The sequence below is a fragment of the Poecilia mexicana genome, unplaced genomic scaffold (assembly GCF_051168715.1).
Source record: "Poecilia mexicana isolate PSO_F unplaced genomic scaffold, ASM5116871v1 scaffold_5, whole genome shotgun sequence".
Lineage (NCBI taxonomy): Eukaryota > Metazoa > Chordata > Actinopteri > Cyprinodontiformes > Poeciliidae > Poecilia > Poecilia mexicana.
The window spans coordinates 23,669,804-23,696,465 of NW_028263374.1; the positions used below are offsets into that span (position 1 = coordinate 23,669,804).

At 38.2% G+C, this 26,662-nt stretch overlaps 1 protein-coding gene across 1 annotated transcript; it reads left to right on the forward strand.

The window, feature by feature from the left end:
• The first annotated feature begins 68 nt into the window (after window positions 1–68).
• On the forward strand, window positions 69–26,321 carry fer1l4 (fer-1 like family member 4). The gene is made up of 49 exons (XM_015005034.2): window positions 69–455; window positions 1,624–1,679; window positions 3,401–3,489; window positions 3,718–3,817; window positions 3,895–3,989; window positions 5,267–5,311; window positions 6,381–6,545; window positions 6,620–6,680; window positions 6,818–6,949; window positions 7,366–7,428; window positions 7,516–7,600; window positions 7,682–7,850; window positions 8,134–8,311; window positions 8,470–8,656; window positions 9,545–9,624; window positions 9,992–10,117; window positions 10,210–10,276; window positions 10,452–10,555; window positions 11,062–11,170; window positions 11,353–11,560; window positions 12,062–12,194; window positions 12,282–12,382; window positions 12,455–12,542; window positions 12,621–12,737; window positions 12,827–12,979; window positions 13,257–13,458; window positions 13,550–13,674; window positions 13,760–13,894; window positions 14,203–14,376; window positions 14,991–15,101; window positions 15,189–15,350; window positions 15,481–15,655; window positions 16,393–16,505; window positions 16,635–16,751; window positions 16,979–17,018; window positions 17,377–17,477; window positions 18,438–18,572; window positions 18,658–18,777; window positions 18,887–19,014; window positions 19,107–19,277; window positions 19,504–19,658; window positions 20,375–20,556; window positions 20,656–20,741; window positions 20,830–20,928; window positions 21,037–21,154; window positions 21,461–21,584; window positions 22,820–23,121; window positions 23,333–23,433; window positions 24,956–26,321. Exons 1-49 carry the CDS (start codon window positions 377–379, stop codon window positions 25,134–25,136), a joined length of 6,147 nt encoding a protein of 2,048 aa, XP_014860520.2. The 5' UTR covers window positions 69–376; the 3' UTR covers window positions 25,137–26,321.
• The last annotated feature ends 341 nt before the right edge of the window (window positions 26,322–26,662 follow it).

A 26,662-nucleotide genomic window follows, 5' to 3' on the forward strand; every position in this document is an offset into this window, starting at 1 on the left:
AGCACCACACTAATACTGTAATATTGTACAAAGCTTAAAGATGCAGAAATGCAGATTATGTCAGTTGATTCATGACCCTGTTGCTAACCTTACTAATTCAAGTCAAGTACCGGTTTAAATGTTACGTTTTGTAACGCTCAGCCTCTGTATGTGTGTGTTTTCTGAGGAGGAAACTGGTTGAGCCACTATTTGCTTTATCAAACATTAGAAAGACCTGCCCAAAGACACACTTTAGTGAGCCTACATGTAGAGTCACAGTCACACACACTCAGAGCAGACTCGGGTTGTTTCTACCAACACTGAAGAGAGGAGACCTTAAAACATGTAGACGTAATCCTAGAAAAACCAACAGGAGAGCACAGAGGTGAAGGCCATCATGTCCATCAGTGTGGATCTAAAGAGGATCTTCAACCTGCCGGGACGTTCAGACAGAAAGGTTGAACTCTCCTTCAGAGGTAATTTGTACAAATATGCTCCTCTCTCTGTGAAGACGGAGCATGAGAGGGACTCCTAACAAATATTTCCTGGAAGTTTCATATGAATATGGCTGTTTTCATGTGGTAGACAGATTGAAGTTCATTTAACATTTTTTACACCCTACTAGATAGTTGTTCATGGTCATTGTTTTAATTTCGACATTTGAATGAATGCAATTAAGGTTGGAAGTGAAGGAAGTATGAGGATCTAAGTAAAAATTTTACACAGAACAAATGTGTCTTAAATCTGACCTCAGTCATTTTCACTTCTCAGGATTAAAAGATAAAGTTTCAGACTGTGGGCTTTTTAAGGCTCATGAGGAAGGTTCATCATAGTATTATTGCATTTCCACATAATACACAAATAATTAAGTTCCCAGTTGCAAGAGCTATGATGTGTTCATGTATGGTTGTTTTCTTTTTTGTCATAAGAAGTTATTTTATTCCAGAAACAACTGCCTCAACCATATATTTTTTTCCAAACCATTAAAACAGTTTGTTGGTTCATTGCCCTCAAGAGGTTAGTAGATAGTATATCTGCAACACTAGTAGCTTCAAGGCTTTAATAGCATCAAATATTTATCTAAATTAAGAGAAAGAACAAGAAAATGAACTATAAATCTAGTTGGAAAGAGACAGAACTTTGGAAACTAACCCTGAAACACAGTTTCACAGTTTAGAGCAGGAGTCTTCAACTCCAGTTCTGTAGGGCTGCAGCCTTTAGATGTGTCTCAGGTCCAACACATCTGAATTAAATGACTGAATTACTTCCTGAGTATGCGGTCAAGATCTCCTGGGTCCTGCCGGTGACCTCACTACTTGACTCAATTGTGTTAAAGCCGAGAGAAATCTAAAAGTTGCAGGACATCCATTTCTTTAGAACTGGAGTTGAAAATCCATAGTTTATGAGCCCAATCCAGTAAAATGAAACAGATTTCCTAACCTTCATTTAAAAATAGAATAATAATTGTGTTATTTAGATTATCAGTCCTCTATGATGCCAAAGGTTTTATTTCATCTATCCATAAAAGTCTATTGCTTTCCATCTGTTCTTCCTATTCCCCTTTCACCTAATAACCAGATAATAACCAGATAGGATAAATACTGGTGTTGCCATTGTAACCTGTTTAATCTATCTATCCTCCAGGTTTCACTCATAAAACCAGAGCCCCACAGTGTGAGAATGTTGCCATCTTCAACGAGGTCAGTAACCGTATGAATGCTGCAGAAACAGGAAACTTATTTGAAGATGAACTGAGGCAGCTAAACATGCAGGCCGATTACAGAGAATAAACAGGTGTGGCTGAATGTCCAGAGTCATTTTCACCTTCCACCCTAATGACAAGTCCTTTTGCAGCCTCTAACAAACTCAATGCCTGGGGGCCAAATCTGGCCTGGCATAACTTTTTATGTGACCGATAGATACTAGAGGGACACATAAATGAAACTTTCAAGATAACATTTGTGAACTTAGGTATTATTTTATCAGTCAGATCAAATGAATCATGAATTCCCTTTCAGTACATTCATGATTCATGGCCCAAAATGTCCCAAAAATTCAAATGAGGGCTGCCTACATGCCTATTTCTACGAAGCTGAACTTCTGACTCCCAGAGCAGTCCTGTCCAACTCCTTCCCCAGTCAGCTCCTCCAGACTAGCGGCAGCAGCAATTTGCAAACACCTGGACAGTCTGCCAACTTCACCATACACCTACTTCTCAGACCAATGCTTCTAAGAATGGTTGTACATGGCATAATGGAGAAGCACTGTTGGTTGTGATGCTTGAAGGTGGAGTGTCAGGAAGAGCAGGAGCTTCTTAAAGAGACGGAGGCTAATTTCAATGCGTCAATTTGTGAAGTCAAATTTCTTAGTTATATCAAAGTTTTGTTTGATATACATAGCATTTTCATTAAAAGTTGATTGAGCTATAAAATAATACTATGTGCTTGGAAAATACATGATATTCCTCTTTCCCTCTTTTTTTAACAAAACATGGACATCAGCAGTGACAATGATGGTTAAGTTTAACATTTTATACAAAAATGCTTTAAGATGTTTGATGCATTAAATGTGCACTTTTTAAGAATGTTATCATTTATCATATTGTTCAGAGAAGGTCACAAGCCTGATTGTCTGGTTTCTTGAAAACAAATGTTTTAACTTTATGACCAGAGGCAATATTTGTTGAACTGGTGAAGCTGCACCTTCCAGTCTGTTGCCTGGTGTTAGTTGATGTGAACATGGCATACAGTAGCAGTTCATCTCTGTGTGACGTGAGCAGGCACAGGGTTTCGGAGAACCTACGCTATATTTCTTTGCTGCTGAGTCAGTCAGGTGTTTGTTCTTTAGGTGTTACCAGGTGAATGTTTGTGTGCATGCCTTCCTCTAAGACACGGTAGTTAATGATTGTTCTGGAAAATGTCCAAAGTAAAGATGGAAACTGTCTTTTCCTACTTGTTCAGGTTGGATGATTTTCTGTACTACAAACATATATATATATATTTTTAAACTGAATTTTACTCTAAGATTGGGTGGAAAGACAAGAAGCAAACTGATTATGGAAGTTCCTCAGAGTCTGGCAGGAACAAAATATGCTGAAATGACAACTTGCTATGTTATGGTCCAATGAAACCAAACTGGAGCTTTTGGTTACTTTAGATGCTCCAATCAGGATTGCTGGCTTAAGATCTTGCAAAATTGAAAGTGTTTGTAAATAAATCAATTTTGAATTTTCACTCCTTCTTCTGATGTTTCATTTTTAATGTATACACTCATCCTTCATTATATAGTTCCAGTAAAAACTAGGGCAACATTAGAAAAGGTCCTCAACAGTGGCACATTAACACATGTAATGTTTTCAAAAATCTAGAAGTGAAATAAAAGGTGCTTCAGCTTTGATCTTTGTGTAATTCTTTGCATGCAGCATTTCCGTTGGCCCCATTATGGTAAAGAGATCACAGAAGAACTTTTGTCTGTCAGCGTTTACAACTGCAGCAAATTCTTTTCCAACAGGTAACACACACAAACACACGCATGCACATGAATCCAAACTCTTAGCATCCAACCATCTACTAACCTGAAACTGACCAGAAATTACTACTTCCACTTGAATCTCATTCAAAAGCACAGTTTCAACCTCTAATCAGATAAGCTGCAAACAGTGAAACAACCTGATGTTACATTATATGTATTGAGACACAGTGTTTTATTAGATAATAATAACTGTCTGTGTTTTTGTAGGCTGCTCGGTCAGCTTGTTATTAGTCTGCAGCATGTAGTTACCTCCGGGAGGTTGCTGCTTCGAGAACCTCTGACTGATGAAAACTACAGCCTGACCGATGTAAGGCCACATTAACATCATCTGTACATGTGTTGAGTTCAGTAGCAGCCATATTGGTTACCTCTCTGTCTCTGTAGATTATTATAGAGCTGGACATTCGGTTCCACCCACTGGAGGGAGTAGCAGGACAATGGGAGGGACTGGACTTTTTGGAAGTTGAAGACAGTGATGAGTAAAAACATATCTACGTTTTTCACATATACACAATCCAAAGTACAATTTCAGAAAAACACTTGCTTTCTTGACTCATTTACACTTTTTTCTCAGACATAGATAACCTGAACAAATTCAAAAAGTAGTTTTTAGGTGATGATTTTTATTTAGGAAAAAGCTATCTTAACCGATCAGGCACTCTGTACTCCTGGATCAACCATCAGGACCTAATTACACCCAGATCTGTAGAAAAAAGAAGTTACTAAAATAAAATCTATCTGACAGCATGAAGTAGGTGAAGTATATTTTGGGATGTTGTCTATAATTTGCCTCTGTGAGATGCATAAATTAAGACTCTGGAAGACAGACTTAAATAAGTAAGCATATTTATTAAGCAACACAAATAAATTTAAAGTTTGAGCAGACGCAGAATGCAAAGATTAAGTGAACCAAAATTTAAAGACTAGTCGAAGGGAGAAAGCTATAGCATAAAAGTCTCTTCTTGGGTGTGTTATCTGTTTTCAAATACTGCGTATGCTTAAAGATCTCAGAATGCTACATATCCTGCTCCTACTCTCAGAAAATTCAAGAACAGACAAAAACAATGTAAATGATATTTAATATCTTTAACTTAAAAATGTTTGACTCTTGGTAGAAATTAAAAAAAAAAAAAAAAAAAATATATATATATATATATATATATATATATATATGTGAACCAATCCATAATTTTCCTCTTGGAACAATTAGCCTTTTTTATGTTTTTAAAAACTTAATTTGCATAGGAATTGGGTTGATTGAAACCGAGTGATTGGTAGCTTTTAAAAATTATTTAATAAACAAACAATTATAAAACGTAGTCTTCTTACTGCAGCTTACATTTTGTTCAGTGAAGAAATAAAACCAAAGCTGACCTTTTGTAAAAATTATATATTACAATTTTGAAAACTAACGTAGCATAAAAACACACCGAACATGTACTATAATGCATGTTCAGTCTTTTTGCAGGATGTGATATACCATCCATTTTTCACAGAAATGCAGAAATTTTCTCTCCGGCTTCCTCTTACGGTCTAGAGGGGGTGGAAATTGCTGTTGCACACTTTTACATTATCTAAATAATAGATAACTGGAATCCCACCTTCTGCACCATGTTTGATACTTTGCTTTGCACAAAATACTGGAAGAGAAAGCTTGCCTTCTTGGCTGTCTGTAAAAGATTGTTAAGATAATTTATGCAAGGCAGAGAGATGGTAGTTATTACTTTCTTTTATAACCTTTTTTATCCATTTACAGATCAGCTCTGGTCATCAGGAATGATGGATTTGATGACATTGAGAGGTGAGACTTTGCTATAGCATTCATTTGTTTCTGCCTTTGCAGATGTTACAAGGTTAAGCTAAATATTTTATCCACACATTCATTTTGATGAATATCAGCAAAGAGACAGTCAGAACCTGGAGTATTTTACTTCAACTACAGCATCATGCAAAAGCATTCATACCCCTTAAGTATTTTAATGTTTTGAGACATAACAACTAATAAAAATAACAAAAGCATTTTCTGGATTTGTGTTCAGCTCAGTTTTATTCTTTTGCCCCCAAATAAATTACAGTGCCACCAACTACCCCCAGAGTCCACTTGTTTGTAATTTCATCTCAGTATAAATGAGGCTGTTCTTTGAAGGCCTCAGAGCTTTATTGCAGAACATTCATGAATAAACATCACCAACTCCGTTCTTTAAGATGCCGTGTCCTCCATGTTCTATGTGCATCAGGCTCTGCAGAAGGCTTGTAGAGAAACATTCATTTTATTAAGGTGTTTCCTACAAATAAAACATCTAAATCATGCATGCAGGACACTTGCTCTTGAAGACCGAGGCTAGCCATGCCTGGCTTATATCAAAGCATGTTTGTGTGTCATAAATGAGCCAAATCAATGCAAAACTTTTTCTGTTGTTTTTGTTTGGAAAAAATAAAAAACCTTGTTTCTTTTCTTTCCACTTAACACATAGTGCTACTTTGTGTTGGTCTAGCACATAAAATCCCATTACAACAAACTGGAGGTTCTGATTGTAACTTGACAAAATGTGAAAATGTACAAAACATGTAAATACTTCTGCAAGGGGCAATGTGTAACTGCTAATGAATCAAAATGATTGCTTTTCTTTATTTATTTGAGTACAAACCTCTAATTTCTTCCGTTTTAGTAAATAATCTCCACTCTGCTCTGTCTTACTTATTGCAGCTTTTAAAACATTTATAAACTATTCACATAACCTAACCTTCATCATTTTTATAATGCATTTTCTAATCCAGATAGAATATGATTGCCTACAGTGACTCTTTTTTAAAAAACTTTCCTCCTGAAACAAGAACAAATGCAGGACCTTGTCTTTTCTTGTCATTAGAGGATCCATGGCGTCTCGCAGTGATCAACTGGAGAGAGATGCTCGTCGTCTTGGACAGAGCCTGATCCGGACAGGCGATGAAGACGAAGATGATGAGGATTATGATTATGATGATGACCTTGTGGAGATGGAGACCAGTGACATCACTTTAACTCCTCTCAGGAGGTAAGTCAGTGTGCCGTTCTCTCTCTTACCCATCAGCGTGGAGAATCACTGATCTGCTGGGTGTGTCTGTGCAGTCGTTGCAGACCCCTGTCTAGAACTGCTGTTGCAGCGATGCCCAGAGTCCAGAGCTTTCAGGTGAGTTCAAGTTAGATTTATTATCCTGCCAGCTAAAGGTAAATCCAGTAAACACTCCTGTTAAATCTTTCTGAAGCTCTTCTGAAGTTTATTGAGTTACGCTCCATAACCGTGTGTTTGACTGTGTACGGATGCAGGTGAATGTAAACATCCTGGAGGCTCAGAAGCTTGTCGGAGTGAACATCAGCCCTGCAGTTTTTATCAGCGTTGGAAGTCAGAAAAAACACACAGCAACACAGAAATCTACTAACTGCCCATTCTACAACGAGGTACGCCAGAGTTGGGAATTCAGGAGAAAATTGTGAACCAAATCAGAGTCTAATGCAGAAGTCTAAATCTAAATCAGGGAACTTAGATGAATGTATGTTTTGAAAGAAAATAAAAGTTGAGTTTGCATTTATTTCTACGTTGATTTGACCACAGCTTTTGGATCATTTTCATGAAAGAAAGATCCAAGTAGAGCCTGTCAGATTTTTATTTAAACTTTGCATGAACTTTTTAAAGAGTTTGTGACGTAATGCTCTTAATGAGCCCTTGGAAGAGATGGAGGCCCACTGCATCATAGATCCTCCACCATACTTAACTGTGGAAATTAGGCGTCTTTCCACATGTCATGGATTACATATCAAGCAAAAGTAGAGTAAACTGAAGTTGTTTCTTCTTTTCCTCTTTTCACTTTTTCTAGAATTTCCAGTTTGAGTTTCAGGAGGCTCCTCAAATCTTCTTTGACGAAGTCATAGAAATAAAGGTTCCTGAAACATTTGCTTATTTATTTATTCTGCTTTTCAGAGATAAAGGAGTCATCATGATCACTTGTAACCTTATCTCATCTCAGGTGTTCCACAGACGGACCTTGGCCTTCCTGATGACCCACATTGGAACCTTTAAGATTGACATCTCCACCGTGTACAGTCAGCCAGGTACCAGTACGGCTTACAGCTCACAACAAAGAACTCTGACCCTATCTAAACCCCTGACTCATCATCCGTTTGCTGCTCCAGACCACCGTTTCTATCAGAAGTGGGCTCCTCTCACCGACCCGACCGACACCAGGTCAGGAGTGAAGGGCTTTGTCCGGGCCAGCCTTAGCGTGCTGATGAAGGGAGACGCTCTTCGGATGCCCAGTCTGTCAAAGGGCTCCTCGTCTGGAAGCAGCGAGGATATAGAAAAGTCAGTGAAATTAAGTATTGCCATGATTTTAAACAGATTAAAAATACCAAGGAGATGTTTTGTTTCAGATTTTACATTATGGTTGAAAATAAATTTGCCAAGTCTCAATGTAAATACAACTGAGATTATTGTCTTGGTTAGATAATTGACCTCAAACTTCATGCTGTTACTTTTATGGGAAATTTGGGAGTAATTCTTGAATGTCTTGTTTAAACCATATTCTTGCTATTCTTGCCTAAAACAGCCTTCCACCGAGGTGAATTTTTAATGCTTTTTTTTAAAGAAATCTGTTACTTCCTCGTGGTATGCCGTCTGAGCGTCCATGGGCTCGGTTTCGTGTTCGGATCTACAGAGCTGAGGGTCTCCCAACCATGGAAGCAGGGCTGATGGCAAAGATGTCCGTCACTGATCGGGCGGTTTTTATTGACCCCTACGTACAGGTGACCTTCGCTGGACAGCAGGTAGATGAACAAATACAAATATTCTTGGTATGAAATACTTAATTGACACTGTTGATGTTATAGCACATTATAACACATACATTTAAGCTTTTAGTGGTAAAGGGGTAATTTCATTTGGTAAATTTTACATTTTTTATCGTAATGCTTTTTGTTTTTAGGGGGAAACATCAGTCGCCAGTGCCACCAGCTACCCTGTATGGAATGAAGAAATCTCCTTTATTGAGCAGTTTCCTCCATTGGCACAGCGAATCAGAATCCAGCTTCTTGATGATGCCAAGATGGGAGACATAGCTTTAGCTACGCACTTTCTGGACCTGCAACAGATATCTGATCGCACCAGGAATGGTACGAAACTGAAATAGGGCATTAAACATTTCTATTCTTTAACTGGAGAAAACCAAAATAAGTTTAAAATTGCCAAAATAATTGTGTACTGGTATTTTATATCGAAACAATGGAAAATCTTACTGCCATTAGTGTTTTTTTTTATCAGATTTTATTTCAACCTGATCCAGGACTTTGTTAGAATACCTTGAAATCATGCCCAAAAAATGATAAACTTGTATTTTTTTACTGATCACACCAAGGCTCTGACAAATCATTTTTGTACATTGTGATGTAAGTAAGTCATTTTACAAACCCTGAGTCACTGCTCACCATTTCTCTTCTTTTTACTCCTACTCCTGTTCCTCCACAACACATTGCTTAATATGATGGCTGAACATCCTTTTGGCAGCGACAAATACATTTTTTTTTTCTTTTTCATTTTAACTGCATTTTGAAAACTTAAAACTTCTCTCAGTTTCTCAGCAACCAGCCTTCAGGGGAAACAGATGAGGTCCTGGTTTAAATGTTGGTAATACTGATTCACATGTTATGCTACCTCTGCTGCTACCAGACTCCATCACAAATCATGCAGGACACAGATATGCTGCCACTGCCTTACTAAGCCCCCAGAGTTTTGGGTTTTGTGCCAACCCAAAAGTTTTTGAGGAACTCCATGCCCGATAGTGGAACGCCATCTTACAAATTTTAGCTGATTTCTACGACCTTTTCAAACTATATGTGTATATGTAATATTTTATTAGCATGTTTTCTTGAAAAACATCTCTTAACAGGCCAGAAAAATATTTCATTAGAAAATAAATAAAATTGTTACACTGAAAATGTAATTTTAATAATTATTTTAATTTTTAATACTCCTGATTTTTTTTTTCCTGTTTCTCCTTGCAGGATTTAACCCAACCTTTGGTCCAAGTTGGGTTAATCTTTATGGTTCTCCACAGAACTCCACCCTGCGTGATGTCCACCAGGTAAAATACATTCAGATGAACTAGGTATTTACAGCAATAATGAAGGGTTTATGATGTTTATGATGAAGACTGTAGACATACGCATATTAATTTAACTTGATCAAAAACAGAATGAAGGGTAAGAATATGTCAGATTCATCAACCTTTAGCTGATTTTTCATGATTTTTCACATTATAACACAAAATTTATTTACTTACTTACTGAAAAACAAGAGAAGCTGCTACTTGTTGAACATAGTTACTTTTTGACAAGGTCAAGTTATGTTGAGAGAGGGTTTTTTCAGCCATCTTTTTCAAGTGAAACAGGAAATATATAAAATGTAGTCAAGGTATGAATAAATAGTATTAAAGAGACAATTATTTTCAGGCCTTAAACGAGGGTTTGGGTGAAGGGATCTTCTATCGAGGTCGAATCCTCCTGGCTCTCTCCATGGATGTTTATTCCTCTCCGACCGCCATCCCCACAGATACCGGCTCTGTTGCAGCCGTGAAGGTATCACTCATGAAATACTCCGGTTGTAAATAACAGCTTTATCAACTGTTTGACTTGAATATGTGACACTTTTATTGTATGGGCTCTTGAAGGTGAAAGGAGCACGTGGCAAGTTTGGACGAAAGAAGAAAAAGAGCAGCAAGAAAGAAAAAAAGGAAGGTGAGATCTTACAACGAATTTGGTTTTACCCATCAAAAGATTTCACATGTTGGTATAAAATGGGTCGCCAGCCATCTTTGATAGTTGCAACACTGCAATGATCACTTTTGATTGGCTAAAAAGAAGAAAATAAAAAATACTTAAAACATTATTTGGATTTTTTTTGCTGCCAAAGCAACTTCAGCTCCGAGTGGATTAGCCGATGAGGCTGAAGAAGCAGGAGTTGAGGTCCCAGAGTCTGTCGCTGTGGAAGTTGAGGAGATCCATCCTCTGCCTGAGGTCAGCATGGTCATTCAGTTTGGTTTAGTTTGTTGATGTTGTTCCACTTTACAATCATGTTAAGAAACTTTAAGAATAAAAAGGTAGAAGTGCCATCATTATTTTCAGGGGTTAATCAGGTAAATAAAGGAGGGGAAAATAAACAATGTTGAATAAAGTTAAATTAATTTTAGTAAACTTTATGTATGAGCTATTTATTCAACACAATATTACATTTCTTGCTTCCATCTCTATCTTGATTTTGATTCATTCATTTTAATCTCCAATTATTTTACTCTACAATTAAAAATAAAAAAGACAAACCAAAAATCTGCACAAAAAGCGTTAATGAGTTTTAGTAATTTTAATTCTCTGAAATTTAAATTCACTTTTGTCTGTGACATTTTAACTCATATTTTCAGAATTAAACTGTTGGGATGTCGCTATAATTTTGGTTGTATTCTAGAAGTTATGTGACACCTTAGTGAAATCTGTTACTGTTCACAATGTATTTATGTTTACTTCAGGGTTATCTCGGACAGAAGGAGGAGTTTCTGCTGTTTGTGTCTTTGTTTGAAGTGACAATGATAGACCCGACAGTGGGAACAAAACCACTAACCTTTGAACTCTCCATAGGTAAACATTGTGTATAATATAATACATGTTTTTTGTATTACTAATGTATTATGCGCTGGGATTTATCGCAGTCTATGGGGCACAAACTCAATTTCTTAATAATTATACGCCGTCAGGTTGAAGTCAGCTTTTGTTTTCTGACAGCTAATCCCGGAGGCCTCTCATCTTTTTGTGTTTGGCAGGAAATTATGGCAAGGCAGTGGGAGTTGGGAGATCTAAGAAAAGTCAGAGCAGGGAGGAGCTGAGGAGGAGCAGAGAAGATCTGACTGAGGAGACGCACGGTTTGTTGGAGTCGGAGGATGAGCTGGACAGAGAGGAGATGACGAATCCTGAACCTGAGAACAGATCTGTGTCTTCTGCCATGAGACCTCAGCCCACTGACTATGACAGGTACACGGTCAAAAATCAATCCAGCAGGTCGTCTCCTTAGACACGCTTCATCCCCACAATTCAGGAAATGCTCTAAAAGTTATCCAACTTCATAAATTACTTCCACTCTAACCTGGAAAATGTTTCTTTCCAAAAGGTTTGTTGTCATACTTGTGATGTAAATTTGTAATTAGCAATGATCAGCAGCACCAACTCTAAAAAACTCTTTTTTTAGCAAGTCAAATTTTTAGTATTGTTAAATTAGATGAGAAGTTTTCTTATTCCCATGCTTATCAAGGAAGAAGATGAATTAAACAAACCCTTTGAAGAATGAACTATGTATGATGCTCAGATGAGGAAGACAAATTATTAAAGTAAAATTACTCTAGATTAAATTATAATTTAACCTGAGTGGGTTGATTAATAAACTGGTAGTGATTGTTAAAGAGAAACCAGATTATATCCTACAACTACATGCACTCATGTTTATCAGCTTCTGTGTGTCTCTTTCCTTGTTTTTAGGTCATTTAAGTGTATTCAGCTTCAGGGCCCGTCAACAAACGTGAAGCCTTGTCTGTATGTCTGGAGTCAGTTTGAAGATCACAGCTTTCGTCTCTATCAGGCCAACTGGCTTAGCAAGATGGCCGACAGGCTGGTGGGAATCAATTGCTTTGAATTTGTTCTCAAACATGACATTTAATGAATCGTTCAGTGTCTCCAAGGCTCTTCTTCCGTATTTTAGGAGATTGGTCTCAATCAGGTGGAAAGTTATCTGCGGAGGCCAAAGAGTAAAGCAAAGGAGATCTTGACTGAGGTGTTACTGGAGCTGGTGACGTGTTGCAAGTGAGTTTCAATCAGAAAGGTTAATCAGAAAGGTATTTGGTTTATTATCTGATTGGTGTCTTCCTTTGTCAGACAGTTCAGCGCTTTCTCAGACAGGAGGTCACAGTCCCGTCCCAACAGCCTGGATAAATGCAGGAGGGAGTTTATCAAAAAGAATTTGGTGAGTTTATTCTCAGCTTTGTTTCTGCCGCTGACAATGTGATTGTCGGTTCCTAGCTGACTGTTTCACTGTTTGTAGGTTGTACTAGCCAGACAGGCAGTCAGAGTCAGGCGAAGGATTACCAGAACCAAAACCAAAGAGCATTTGATGGAAAGCTGGAAGATCTTAAGGAAGCTTCGACAACTGGCTGTGGAGGTTAGGCAACACAGAAAGGTCGTGCAAACTGCAAATCACCACAAAGACTGGACATTCTTTGACTGAGTGTTGACATCTCTTACCTGCAGCCCCAGAGCACCATCCCAGATGCTTTTCTTTGGTTACTTAATGGAAGCAAACGACTGGCTTACGTCAGGATTCCTGCCCACTCCATCCTTTTCTCACTGGTGGAGGAGCAGAAGGGACGGGACTGTGGCCGCATCACCACTCTCTACATGAAGGTTATCCGTCTGCTTTTACATATAATCTTAAAGTTGCCCTTTTGATAGGCGTCATTGTTATACAAATAAAGCAGTAAGGAGGCCCAGGTGTAAATGCTTTGAGCTGCACATTATGTGGTTCCTAGACAGTACAAAGCATTTGTATTAAGACTGCGTCGTTAGTGATGCTTAAGGTTTAAAACAGGGTTTGCATCCCGAATCTTTTTTTCATCATTTGCTTGCTGTAGCGAGCAGATGATATTGTGAATATTAGGTAATTTGTCTCATTGTGCTGTAGTCTCCAGGATGCTCCCCAAGTGAAACATTTGCAAAGCTGGAGGTGTACCTGTGGCTTGGTCCTGTCAAGTACAGTAAGGAGGCAATCAACAGCCTACCAGAAGAGTTCATGCCAATCTATGAGGAGATGGAGGAGGAGGAAACCCAGAGGCAACTTCCTGTGGAGGGAAGGAGAAAGTTTCCTGTCAGTCTGTCGTGTCAGGGTGAGTCAACTGATCATCAATAAAGCAAGAGACATATAGTTTAATCAGAAACCTTGTTCTAGAGAACCTTTGAAAATCTCTGTCTCTACAGACAGCAGGTACTTCCAGCTGCGGTGCCACCTCTACCAGGGCCGTGGCCTTATGGCTGCAGATGACGACGGTCTGTCAGATCCATTTGCAAGGGTGGTCTTCTCTACGCAGTGCCAGGTCACCAGGGTATGTCCCTCTACTCTACTGGTTTAAAGGTCTTGGATGCTCTGGTACCGAATAACCTGATCTGTATCTGTATGACTGTGTACAGGTGTTGTCAGACACCCTCTCTCCTTCCTGGTGTGAGTGTTTGTTATTTGACAAAGTTCTGCTGGAAGGAACGAAGGAGCAATTTCAGCAAGACCCACCTCTCATTATCATCAATATCTATGATCATGACAAAATGGTAAATCGACAACTCTTTTCTTCTGATGCTCTGTAGGTTAGAGAGTTGCTTCCAGTTCAACCATGAGTCCAAATGACTTTTTTGCAATAATCCAGTTAAAAACAATCCAAATCAGACACGTTGGAAATGGTTGATGGGTTAGGCGATAAATATGAAAAGAAAAAGTTGTACCTATTCATTTTAATCTCTAGATCAATGATGAATCTGTTTGAAAGTCAGTGAAATAAAGTAAGTTATCTGATATGTGGACAACTCAGCAGAATGAAAACTTGGTTTCAAGCAGTTTGTGAAACTCTGTGTTTATGCAGGGCAGTCCAAAGCCTCTGGGCCGAGCTTATGCAGAGCCTGAGTTTAAAACTGTGGAGCAGTTTTATGAAAAGCCCAGACTTCAGTTCTATGACGTCAGCAGGGGGCGGGTTCCTGCCGGAGAGCTGCTGGCTGCCTTTGAGCTCATTGAGCTTGACTACTCTGCTTTTGGAGAGGTAAGCCTAGTAAATCAATCAGTCTCATTGTAAGTGCTACATTTGCATCGTATTTTGTTACATTAACCAAAAGCATAATTGTACTCTAATAGACTTTTATGTGATACACCAACAAGTGGTAGAGCATAATTGTGAAAGGGAAGGGGAAATGCTTAAGTTTCATCATTTGGACCAAATTGGGACCCAAATCTAATTGGGAATCTTTAGCCAGACTTCATGTTCACAAATATAATCATTCAGTCTCACCAAATTTGAACTATTTTTCAAAGTAGAGTGGGAAAAGCTTGGACTTTCTAGATGTACTCCATTTGCAGGCCTGGTGGAGACATTCTCCAAACAGACTGCTTTTTGTGTTGGCCAAACACACAAAAGTCCAATAAAATAAGCTGAGATTTGAGAAAATGAGAAAAGCTCAACAGTTGTAAATACTTTAAAAGGCACCTTAGAAGATGCAACCTCACTGTGGTGAACGCAACGTAAGTTTGTCATTAGTCTGTGAATGGTAGATGCTATTAACTTGATTATTTTATTATATGATTGTAATATTAAAAACAATACCACCATATAAGATTATTGCTATATTTAAAGCTGTCTTTTGACCCAATCCCCTGAAGCCTCGCCTCCCCGTCAGTGTGGATCCTCAGGAGCTGACCTACGACAATGAACAGAAACATTACGTCATTCCAGAGGGAGTCCGACCTGTTCTGAAGACCTTCAGAATCGAGGTGGAGCTCGTAAAAGCACGCACATTCTTTTTAAAAGTTTAAAGATGAAGACTCTCTGCAGTTTTTTGCTTTATTGCTTTTGTTCAGGTGCTGTTCTGGGGTCTGCGGGAGCTGAAGAGGGTGCAGCTGTTTGAGGTGGAGCGGCCACAGGTGAGGGTGGAGTGTGCAGGACAGCAGCTGGAATCTGAAGAGATCCAGAGCTACAAGACCAACCCGAACTTTAAGGAAGTGGTCCGCTACATTGATGTGGTCTGTTTCTTTTTCCTTGCCATCAAATGCATTTAGATTTATCTAAGATAAATTGTGATGAATGTCAGTAGCTGCAGCACCAGAGAACAAAGCTGAACATCCAGCTGTTTTCTGCCTTTGGTCCTGTCAGGAGCTTCCAGAGCAGTCCTACCTCCACCCTCCTCTGACAGTGTTTGTGGTGGAGCACAGGGCATTCGGTCACCTTGCTCTGGTTGGGTCCCATGTTGTCCAGAACCTCATGAACTACGCTCCACGGGAATGTGGAGGGGAGGAAGAGGAACAAGAAAAAGAACCAAAACCAAAAGGTAACAGCATTAAAACTGGTAAACTCTGCAAAACAAGTTAGAATTTTTTATATTTGGAGATTTTCTATATTTTTTGTAGAATTCAGGTTTGTGCCCTTCCTGTAAAGTCTCCTGTTTCTTATTTTTGATGTCCTGTTTTACTGTGTGTGAATCTGTGTGCTTCCACTTACTTACAACTTTGCTGCTGGTTACATGGATTTCTCCACTGGGAGACAAAAAAATAATATTTCTTCTATTTTGTCATTTCAGCATGCAGTACTAGTTATCTGCTCTGCTTTCAGTTACATCAGATTTTTTTCTGTTTTACTTTAAACAAACCATACTTAGACTGAAATTGGTCTAAGTCGGTGTCCCATGGTTTCTGATAGTCTGCTGCTGTGGAACAACACCAGTTGTGAAACTCTTCTGAGACCCACAATTAAAATAACTGCTGCTTTTTTCCCCAACACTTTTGCATCTGGTGGATTAGTGACAAATCCCACGTACGTTTAAATGAAGGATGCTCTACAATGTGTTGAACAAGAACATAATTGTAGTTGATGAATGTGGTTTTCATGGATTGTATGGGGTTGAGCTAGATGAGATTCAACAGCAAAATAAATTACTATATTTTCCAAAAAGCTGAATTTGAAGCTGTTCTAATGTGGAATAATGTTCCTCTGCAGCATGCTGCTCTGAACTGCTCAGATTTTTCAGTTTCAAACATTTTTACAAGCTTTGTATGTGCTTATCTCTAGTGAGGCATAATTCAAAGAAGATAAACCCTTTGACTTCAGTGAAGAACATGAGGCTCAGCGGTTTGCCAGTCAAACAATCAAAAATCCCCATTAACCCCATGAAGATAGTTAATGTGAGTACATTAATCTCCCTCTGCTCTGCTTATGAGAGGCACAACAGCAAAACATTATGTTTCAGCTGCCCATAATAAAATACGAAAGTCTGGCCAGCTGACTCTCCTGGTTGATGTAAATGCCTTTAGGTTCCCCTGAAGAAGCTGAAGAGAAAGACGGAGGAGCTGGAGGAAGAGGCTCCTGAGAAAGAGGAGCTGGACTGGTGGTCCAAGTACTATGCATCACTGGAGGAACTGGAGAAACTGGTGAGACACAGATCATTTACCCGGCTGGTCTTTCTTAGTATGTCATGTCCTGTGAGGGTCTTACTGCCACTTGAACGTTTTTACATTTTCTTGCATTTCATCTGTAAATTTCAACATATTTTGTTCAAGTTTTATGCAAAATGCCAACAGAAAGTAATGCATAATTGTGAAAAAATGGGAAAAAAGTAAATGTATTTCAATAAATTATGATGTGTTCCTGTTTGCAGGCTGCAGAGAGAGAACAAATGGAGGAAGAAGCAGAGACAGGTACAGATTAACTCAGATCTGATGAACAACATGCCAAGTTCTTATTTTATCCTTATTTGATCCAACTTTAAACAGAAAAAACAGATATGGGATTATGCAGCTTAGTTAGTAATAAAACAGTCTTGTTTATGTTTTTTGTGAATATACCCAGGTTTGAACATTATTCTTCTCGAAAAACAAATTTCAGTCACATTTGTCTCTTTGGTTAAGTTTTGATTGCTGCCAGTGAGTTGGAGTCAATATGAATATCTAATAGGGATATTGTAATATGATTAGATGAAAAGAGGATGATAAAAGATACATTTCGGAGAATAAATCTTTAAAGTATTTTAAAAGAGAACTTTTCTGCTTTGAACAGACGGAGTAAATCTGACGATGGCAAACATTGAAGAAGAGGAGGAAGAAGCTGATGTGGATGAGATCGAGCCTCCTAAACGCAAAAAAATTGCCACACTAAAGGTGTTCAATAGACCTTAATCTTTCAAGTTTTATTTAATGTTCAGTCAAAGACAGGCGCCCATCATTTCTTTGACCTGATCAGTACTGAACAGTGTCAACAGATAAAAGATGTTGAGAATCAGCCTGCTTCTCAACATAAAAGTGAGCTTTGAATGATTTTCACCACTCCAAAGATTAAGTTTCTGTTCAAGCGTTTAATTGATGTTTTATCACACAGCTACAGATTCATAATAAATAGTCATCTGCATTTAATGCAGTCTTAGAACATATTTTAAATGGATTCTATTTCTATTGCTGTCCTTGAGATTTCTATCAGAGAAAATCCCATTAATTACATTTTCAGCTTTTATAGGTGTCATAGTTTTTATTATTTCCAAGTTAAAAATCAAAAAGTAATTTAAGTAAACTATCAGTCTCACAAGAAAACAGGCAAAACTTGGAAGTGTTGGAACTGCTTTTAAACATGATGTTAAGACTGTTGAATTGAAAGCTGCTCAATCCACTAATGGAAAGTTGAGTGGAAGAAAAAAAAAGATGCACAAGTAACAGGGATAACTGGAGTCTTGAAAAAATAGTGACACAAAGCTCATCAGAAAACGAAGGGGAGATTCTTTATTAATTCACTAATTTATTGAACTATGTGGCAGTGAAAAAAAAAAATACTGCTCAAAAAAATAAAGGGAACGTTTCACTTTAATTTTGTGTGTGGCTCCAAATCCAGGCCTCCATTGGTTAATAAATTTGATTTCCATTGATGATTTTTGTGTGATTTTGTTGTCAGCACATTCAACTTTGTACAGAACAAAGTATTCAATGAGAATATTTCATTCATTCAGATCTAGGATGTGTTATGTGAGTGTTCCCTTTATTTTTTGAGCAGTGTATATATAAATTAGACTGAATACTTCCTGAATGATTCAAAAACAAGTTATTTAGTGGAACATCTTTGTTTGTGTTCAGCTGTATGAGGGCGATCTGGAGTCAGAGTTCAGTGACTTTCAGGACTGGCTTCAGATCTTCCCCCTGTGTAAAGGTCAAGCCATCACTGAGGACAATGAGGAGGGTGATGAGGAGAGGCTGATGGGAAAATACAAGGTGACACTAATGCAGCTCTTGATTTATATATATGACTGTGTTTCTGTAGAATAGCTTTGTATTGGTTCCTGCTTTTCCTCCACAGGGTTCCTTCCTGGTTTATCCCATCGATGTGGAAGACAGAGATGACACCACATGTCAGATCACCAATGGGATTCCTAAAAATTCACCCGCCAAAGTCTTGGTCAGAGTTTACATCGTCAAGGTGCTGGTCTGTTTTTGTCTCTCACTCATGTACAGTACAAACTCTGCAGCAAATATCATATTTGAATTATTTGAATCTTCTCAACATCTAATTCAGGTTTGTGTTACAGGCCACCAGCTTGGCTCCCACTGACCCGAACGGTAAAGCTGACCCTTACATTGTTGTGAAGGTGGGAGATCAATGCTTGGACTCCAAAGATCGATACATCCCCAAACAGCTCAACCCAATATTTGGAGAGTCAGTTTCTCTTTCCATTTCCCAGTTAGCTTGCTCCCATCTGATCCCTACCTGCCTTAGAGCCTGTCTGAATGTCTAACTCTGCATTTTAGGGTGTTTGAACTCACAGTGTCTTTTCCCCTGGAGACGGAGTTGGTTGTAACCGTCATGGACCATGATCTGGTTGGGGCAGATGATGTTATTGGAGAGACTCGGATTGATTTGGAGAACCGGTTCTACAGCCGCCATCGGGCCTCATGCGGTCTCGCTCTTTACTATGACACGTTAGTATCACTTTGTAGGCTAGTGCCAAGACTCAACAACATATTAGCACAAACAAAGACATATACAGCTGTATATAGCTGCTCTTTTAGAGACAAAACTACCATGCATTTTCACCAAAACCACACAGAAGTGCTAAAACTTAAGATAAAATCTTACCCTGACAGCTATACGTGTGTGCAATGTCTATAGCTCATTCAATGTGTACTTTTCTCTCTGCCTTCAAAGCGATGGTTACAATAAGTGGCGTGATGCAAAGAAACCATCAACAATCTTGGCTGAGCTCTGCAGGAAGAATGGCATCCCGTCTCCAGAGTACAGAACATCTGAAGTCAAAGTCCTCAACATGATCTTCAAAATACCACCAGAAGCCGTACCTGAAGGTGGGACAGAGAATAAAGGTGGACAGACAGAAATAAGTAGACAGAATAGATCTCAACAGGTGGAGTTAGAAAGTAAAAGAGTTTACATCCTGAAGCACTATGATATATATAGAAAGTACATTTGTGGGAGCAAGCAGTTTGATATTTTGCTGAAAGCCAAATTATATGTTACTGATATGAATTTATATGAATGCTGAAAACACAATTAAGGATATTACAATAAGCATCAAGGTGGAAGGATATAATAAAATATGGCAAAAACATTTAAAAGTTGAGAAATGAGAAAAAAGTAAAACTACTAAAAGCAATATATGAACATGTTATTTTACACTCACCCCACTTATAACAGTAAGTAGCACATGATTGTAAAGTGAGAGGAAAAAGAGACATGGTGTGCAGTTTTTATGCAAAAAAGAAGGAAAAAAGATCTGAAAAGTGTGATGTGCTTTTTGCGCAGCCACCTCAGAGTCAATGCTTTCTGAGATCTCTCAATGGAATCAAACCTTTGAGTCATTTGGTATTTATCTCTAACACTTTTGCACATCTACTTCACATCTACAGAAACTCCAATTCTATTTTCAGTAATTTAGGAAAGCTTCTTTTCAGCGCACTGACAAATGCCTGACTTTTGAAAATATGACATGCTGGATTTCTAATCAGACTGAAAGCAGCAGCAGCAGCAGCAGCTCTGATAGAAGTGTTGTTATTTTTATCAGGTCTGCTGAAGAAGAATGAGCGGTCTCCAGAGGAAGAGGCAGAGATAGAGGAGCATGCATCCCTGAATGTGCTGCAGCGCTGGGGGGAGATGAGGGAGTTCCTCCCTGGAGCCGTTCCTTTGGTTCCGGAACATGTGGAGATCCGGTCCCTGCAGAACCAGGACAATCCTGGACTCCCTCAGGTTCAGAAACATGCACAAAGCAAAAATTAAGAACAAGTCTCTGCACATGGTGTAAACGGTTGCTCGCAACAGCGTTTTTATGTCTGCTGCATATTGCAGGGTTATCTTCATATGTGGGTGGACATGTTTCCCACCGATATCCCAGCTCCGCCTGCTGTTGACATAAAACCTCGTCTACCTGAACTGTAGGTGGACATACAACTGAAAGTAAATCAACAGGCTAGAAAGAAAACTACAATAGCTCACGTTTGTGTGTTGTTTTGATTGTGACAGGTATGAGCTGCGTGTGATCATCTGGAACACCGACGACGTGTTTCTGGATGACGTCAACCCTTTCACCGGCGACCCGTCTTCTGACATCTATGTTAAGGGGTTTGTAGACTTACACTTCAAAACACATGTTTGCAATGCTGGACCAGTTGGTCCAGCTTTACGCAGTCTGACCAACCACCATCACATTTCTTTTTATTATTTTTGTAGCTGGATAAAAGGCCTGGAAGGAGATAAACAGGAAACTGATGTCCACTTTAACTCCCTGACTGGAGAAGGAAACTTCAACTGGAGATTTGTTTTTAGGTTTGATTATCTTCCCACTGAGGTACATGCATGTTAATCCTGAGGTCTCTGCTACAAAGCTGGGATACTTAATGTATCCTGATTTTATCTGGCTTTAATAATCAAGAAAACAGAGCATTCAAGGTACATTTTGCTTAATTGAGAATTCTGGAGATGTTGACAAACCTTTTGTCACACATGAAAAACTCAACTAAACAATTTAAAATTGCTTCATAGTTTAAAATAACTCAAGTGCTTGGAAAAACAACACAAACAAGCGTTTGAAAATATGTTAAATACAAAGAAAAATTATGTTAAGCTAAAAAAAAATCCCTGTCTGCCCCTGTAGAAAGAAGTGGTGTACAAAAAGAAGGAGTCCATCTTTTCCCTGGAGGAGTCGGAGTTTCGCCAGCCGGCTGTTCTGACGCTTCAGGTGTGGGACTACGATCGCATCTCAGCCAATGACTTTCTAGGTGAGACTAAAAGTGGTAAAAACTTTTTGCTATCTGAGAAAATCATATTTAACCTGGTGAGAGTTCAGAACTATGGAAATACCTCGAAAGTGATAGCAAAACAGAAGGCAGCACACTTTGACATTCATAAAAAACAACTACAGCAGAGCAAAATGATGCAAGACAGAAGCTTTATTCTTCTCCAAGTGAACGGCAATTCTCCACTCGATGGCTTGATTCTGTCATGATCTATGGGTTGGTGGTGAGGAGAGACACAGAGACCCAGGTTGTGATGAAGATGATGATTCAATGACAATAATCCACGGGACAGAACAACGGGGAGCACAACGAACACACGACGGCACAGGGAAACAGGCCGGTTACACACGACGATGACACATGACGAGGATCCGACAAGAGACTAAGACAATAAGTGGAATTAAATACGCAGGGAGGGTAATCAGGGAATGAGACACACCTGGGAAGCAATCAACAGGGAAGACGCAGAAACAACAGAGACTCAGGACAGAAACTGAACAGAAAAAAAAAAAAACCTTAATACACAGAAAACACAGATCACAACAGATTCTTTCATATTTCAAAGATTTCTTGACTGAATGTTACATCCCTAGTGTTGTTACACAGGTGGCTACAGCGGAGACATCCCCATCATGCATGTCCAATGTGCCACATGCATATTTTAGCATGATGTTAAGTCTGTGCCTGACTACGTTAAAGCTTTTTAAACAGTTCAAATTCTGGTTAAATTCAGGTTATGTTACCGAAATGCCGTTTTTATGATTCAGGGATTTTGTTTCTCTGGATTTTAGCAACTAAGATTTACACTTATAATACAGACACATCGATTACTACTTCAAGTTAATTAGTGACATTATTAATTACACACAGAAGCAATACATTACAATTTTTATCTTCACTGAAACATATTACATTATATTTAGAGTCTCTATATTTAGTTGGTCTCTGTTACTTTTAGTCATGCAGATTTTATTCACAAAACAATCATGCCCTGCATTCTTTGAGAGTTTAAACAATTTTGACCAAATATTAAATAGAAGAATTTAGTAAAAGTAAAGTAAAATTTCACCATAATTTGTGTCTGCTAATTATATCTGTCAGTATCTTAGAGTTTTGTTCCACATATTCAGGCTTGATTGAGTCCTAAATGTCTGTATACTATTATGTCTACATTTGCAATAAAACATATCATCATCCATGTTCTGATTCTCTTTCAGGGTCCATAGAGCTTCCCCTCAGCAGCATGGTGCGACCGGCAAAGACGTCTAGCAAATGTACAATTGAAATGGCCATGGACCAGGCCAGTCCTCGCTTCTCCATCTTTCGAGCTAAAAAAATGAAGGGCTGGTGGCCGCTGGTCCGCTTGAAGACGGCCGAGGACTTTGAGAGGGAGGAGAAGGAGAAGATAGATGCCAAAAAGAAGGGAAGCAAGAAGAAAAAGACCAAGGACAAAAGAAGCCAGATGAGCAAAGAAGACATCCAGTACTCTGACAGTTTGGGCAATACTTACTTGTTAATGGTACAAAAAAAGATTGATCGTTGATCATGCTTGCTGAAATTAATTTGAACATGAACTCTGAAGAGCTGTTATTGTATTTTGAAAGAAAAGGGATGTTGAATCTCTTTTCTTCAGCAGACTGACCTTATTACTGCAGTTACTGATGCAATGCATCTGCAACTACTTATAGCTAAGGTTGGACATCTGTAACGCTCCAATTGTCTCTGTGAAGGGAAAGGTGGAGGCGGAGCTTCAGCTAGTGGCGTTGGAGCAAGCGGAGGCGAACCCTGTGGGGCGTGGACGCAAAGAGCCAGAACCTCTGGAAAAACCAAAGTAACATGCAGTCACACACAAACATGTCAATAACATAAATGCTGCAGTAAATATGGACTTTAAATTGGAAGATCAGGATTGCACAAACTAACAAAGATGAGAATGCTGCCTGACGATTTTCATATTTGAGGATGAGTAGCCATTTTTCAGACTTCCAGAGGGGCTGCAGGTTTTTGAATCAAGAGCTGTTTTTCCTTCTCTTCCAACAAGTAAAGACTGTCTAATAATGCAAAAACATACATAAAATCAAGACAGCACTGCCTAAAAAGGTTTTGTGACTAAAGTATTTATTAAAAAAAAGCAATTGTTTATGTTGAATTAACACATGAATAATATTTTAGGGTCTAAAGGCAAACTCTTAGAAGAAAAAACAACTTCCATTCTAAATCCTTTCAGAAATTATTGAACACAATTCAATGGAAGTGCACCCTCTAAAAGATGATCACTAGGTGCTACAACAACAACAACAACAACAACAACAACAACAACAACGTACTGTATAAAACTAGACAGGACAACAGCTAAAAATCTATCATGACTACTCCATACAGACTGATTTTTTTCTGTTTTTTGTTTTTACATTTTAATCTTGGTTTCAGAAATATTAAGCTATAAAATCAGGCAGTTTATTTCTCCATTCTTCTTCATAAATGATCTCCAGAACTCTTCAGAAATATTCTGACATAGAATAGGTCAGACAAATGTCCTGCTGTGTTCACAGGTATCGTCGACGATGTGATCAGTTTGTATTACTAACTGATACTGAAGTCTGTTTAGCTTAGTTTGGCTGCCTTGTAAAGACTGAGGCTTCAACATGAAGAAAATCTGAGTTCCTGGCCTACTAAAATTAGATCAAACCTTGAAACAATGTATTTTAAGTCTTTAACAAATAAAACTTTAACCGTCTAAATGGTTTATGCTTAATTATTTTGAGAAGCCAAGTTAGGGTGCTATTCAGAGTGAAAAAGTGTAATTTGTGTGTCTTCAAATCTGATTTAAAAAAGTTCAAAGGCTTGAGAGTCTTGTGTGGTGAAGTCTGAGGTTAGAACATTTTGTCTCTTGCTGATTCACAGTAACGTAGCAGGGTTGGTGTTGGCTGACAGGGCTTCCTTCAGCAGTTCAGTTTCAGGCTTTGTAGTTAGAAATTGGATGTTCAAGATTCCCAGTTTTCATACAGTTTTATTCCCTGTGACTCAATAAGTCAGGTAAAACTTGGTAATCAGATGTTCTTGGTAACATATAAACTTACATGTGAGTTTTATTCTTTTGAAAGTATATCTGTTATCTGTTGAAGTTTTTCTTTGCCTGTCAATAAATGTTTTCTTTTCACTAGTTGTACCATTTTAGGGATTGAGCTGAAACCTGGAAGATTTGTTTCCTGTCATGTAAACTGAACAAAAACCCTGCGTATAAATGCTGCAACAGAAGCTAATGTTTGCATTAATGTTACTGTTTAAACATAAATTAATGTTTACTGTTTTAGAGTTTGCTGACAAAAGCTTTTTTTTTTTTGTCTTTGCAGCCGTCCTACCACCAGCTTCAACTGGTTCATCAATCCTATGAAGACCTTTGTCTTCCTAATCTGGAAAAACTACAAGAAGTACATAATAGCCCTGGTCATCCTCATCATCCTGACGCTCTTCCTCGTCCTGATTGTTTACACGTTGCCAGGAGAAATCAGTTCCCTCATCGTCAACGGATGAAGAAACCTGCTGGGACTCACTGTTGCGTTGTGCTAAACTCCAAACAGTTTCAGGTTTCATTCTCAGACTGATATATTTAACCACGTTGCACTACAATACCAACAGAAATTGATCATCAGAAATTTGTTCAGTATCGGCATAATCTGTCACCAGAGCCAATTAGCAATTACTTCAAGTTTTAGGAAAATAAAGTTTTTCTCAAGTAAAATGTGACATATTTCCTCACATGTTAGTTATGCTGATGTTCTTGTCTATATTTTTAAAAACATATAAGATATATGTTATATTTTGAAATAAATATTTAATTTAATGCACTGATTTACAATTGAAATGATTTCTGTTTTTTTTTAAATAAGGATGTTAAATTTGTTTCTTGTAAATATTTATTCGTCAACCTCTGTAAGTGACTTGGAAGGTGTAAATTAGACAACTGCTAGTAAAATGATTTATTATCTCAAAGTGACAGGAAGGCATTGATTATTTACTAAAGTACAATGATCAAGAAATTGCACATTATTCAGTTGCATGGGGATATTTAAACACTGATGGAAAATGAATTAATGCTGACCAAAACCAACACTTTCACAAATGATTATAAAACTGTTTTTTTTTAGGAAAACGTGGATGTAACATCATCAAAACAGTTAACGTTACTTTTTTTTCACAATTAACCTTCATCAGGAATGAGTTCCCGTTCACTACTGACTGTCATTACAGTGATTACAGAATACATCTGATGATCTTCACTGAGTGGGCACTTCACTGTTTATTTTTCACTAAAAGGTCACTCATTACGACAGTGTCCCATTCACGTGGGGCCCAGTATTATGTTTTTATTTCATCAAAGGGTAACCAATTCACCATATCAGCATGTTTCAGCATACCAACCTCCAGCTCACTCCATGACAAGGACAACTCAGACTGATGAATCTGGTTTTGTCATCTTTTCATTGTGTTTTTGGAACATTTACAGGAATCTTCAAAAAGGTTTTTCATATTTGATGAAGTGGTGAATGGGCTGCCCTTTGAACTTTTCCACCTTTTTTCATGTTCCAATCATAATCATCGATATATTTTACACAAATTTGATGTGATAAACCAAAACAAAGATAATTTTGATGTGCAATAGAAAATGATACATGTTTATGAAAGCTTTTTTTTAACCAATAAAAGCTGAAAAGTGTGGTTGGCGTCTTTTATTCAGACCACTTAGATTTTTTTAACCATCCTTTTCTACAGTTACAGATGAAAGCTTTTAGAAGTTTGCCTGTAACAACTTTACAGACTAAATAAAATATTCCAGATTCAGTCAGAGTAGAAGAATAAAATTTGTAAAGAATTTTTTTTTCATTTAGCCTTTATTTTACCAGGTTAAAAAAAACCCATTGAGATTAAAGCCCTCTTTTTCAAGGGAGTCCTGGTCAAGATCTTCATTCCCATGTTTTCTGACCCCTTCTGGTAAACTGCAAACAGAACTTTGTGTGACTTCTTCTCTACAGCTGCTTTCTTTCTTTGCATTCTTTTTT

Excerpts from the sequence above, each read along its gene's own strand:
- fer1l4 (XM_015005034.2), top strand. The coding sequence starts at position 377 with ATGTCCATCAGTGTGGATCTAAAGAGGATCTTCAACCTGCCGGGACGT. Across the intron at positions 1,680-3,400 it reads ATGTTGCCATCTTCAACGAG|CATTTCCGTTGGCCCCATTA; the intron begins GTCAGTAACCGT and ends CTTTGCATGCAG. Across the intron at positions 15,656-16,392 it reads AAAAGAACCAAAACCAAAAG|TGAGGCATAATTCAAAGAAG; the intron begins GTAACAGCATTA and ends GCTTATCTCTAG.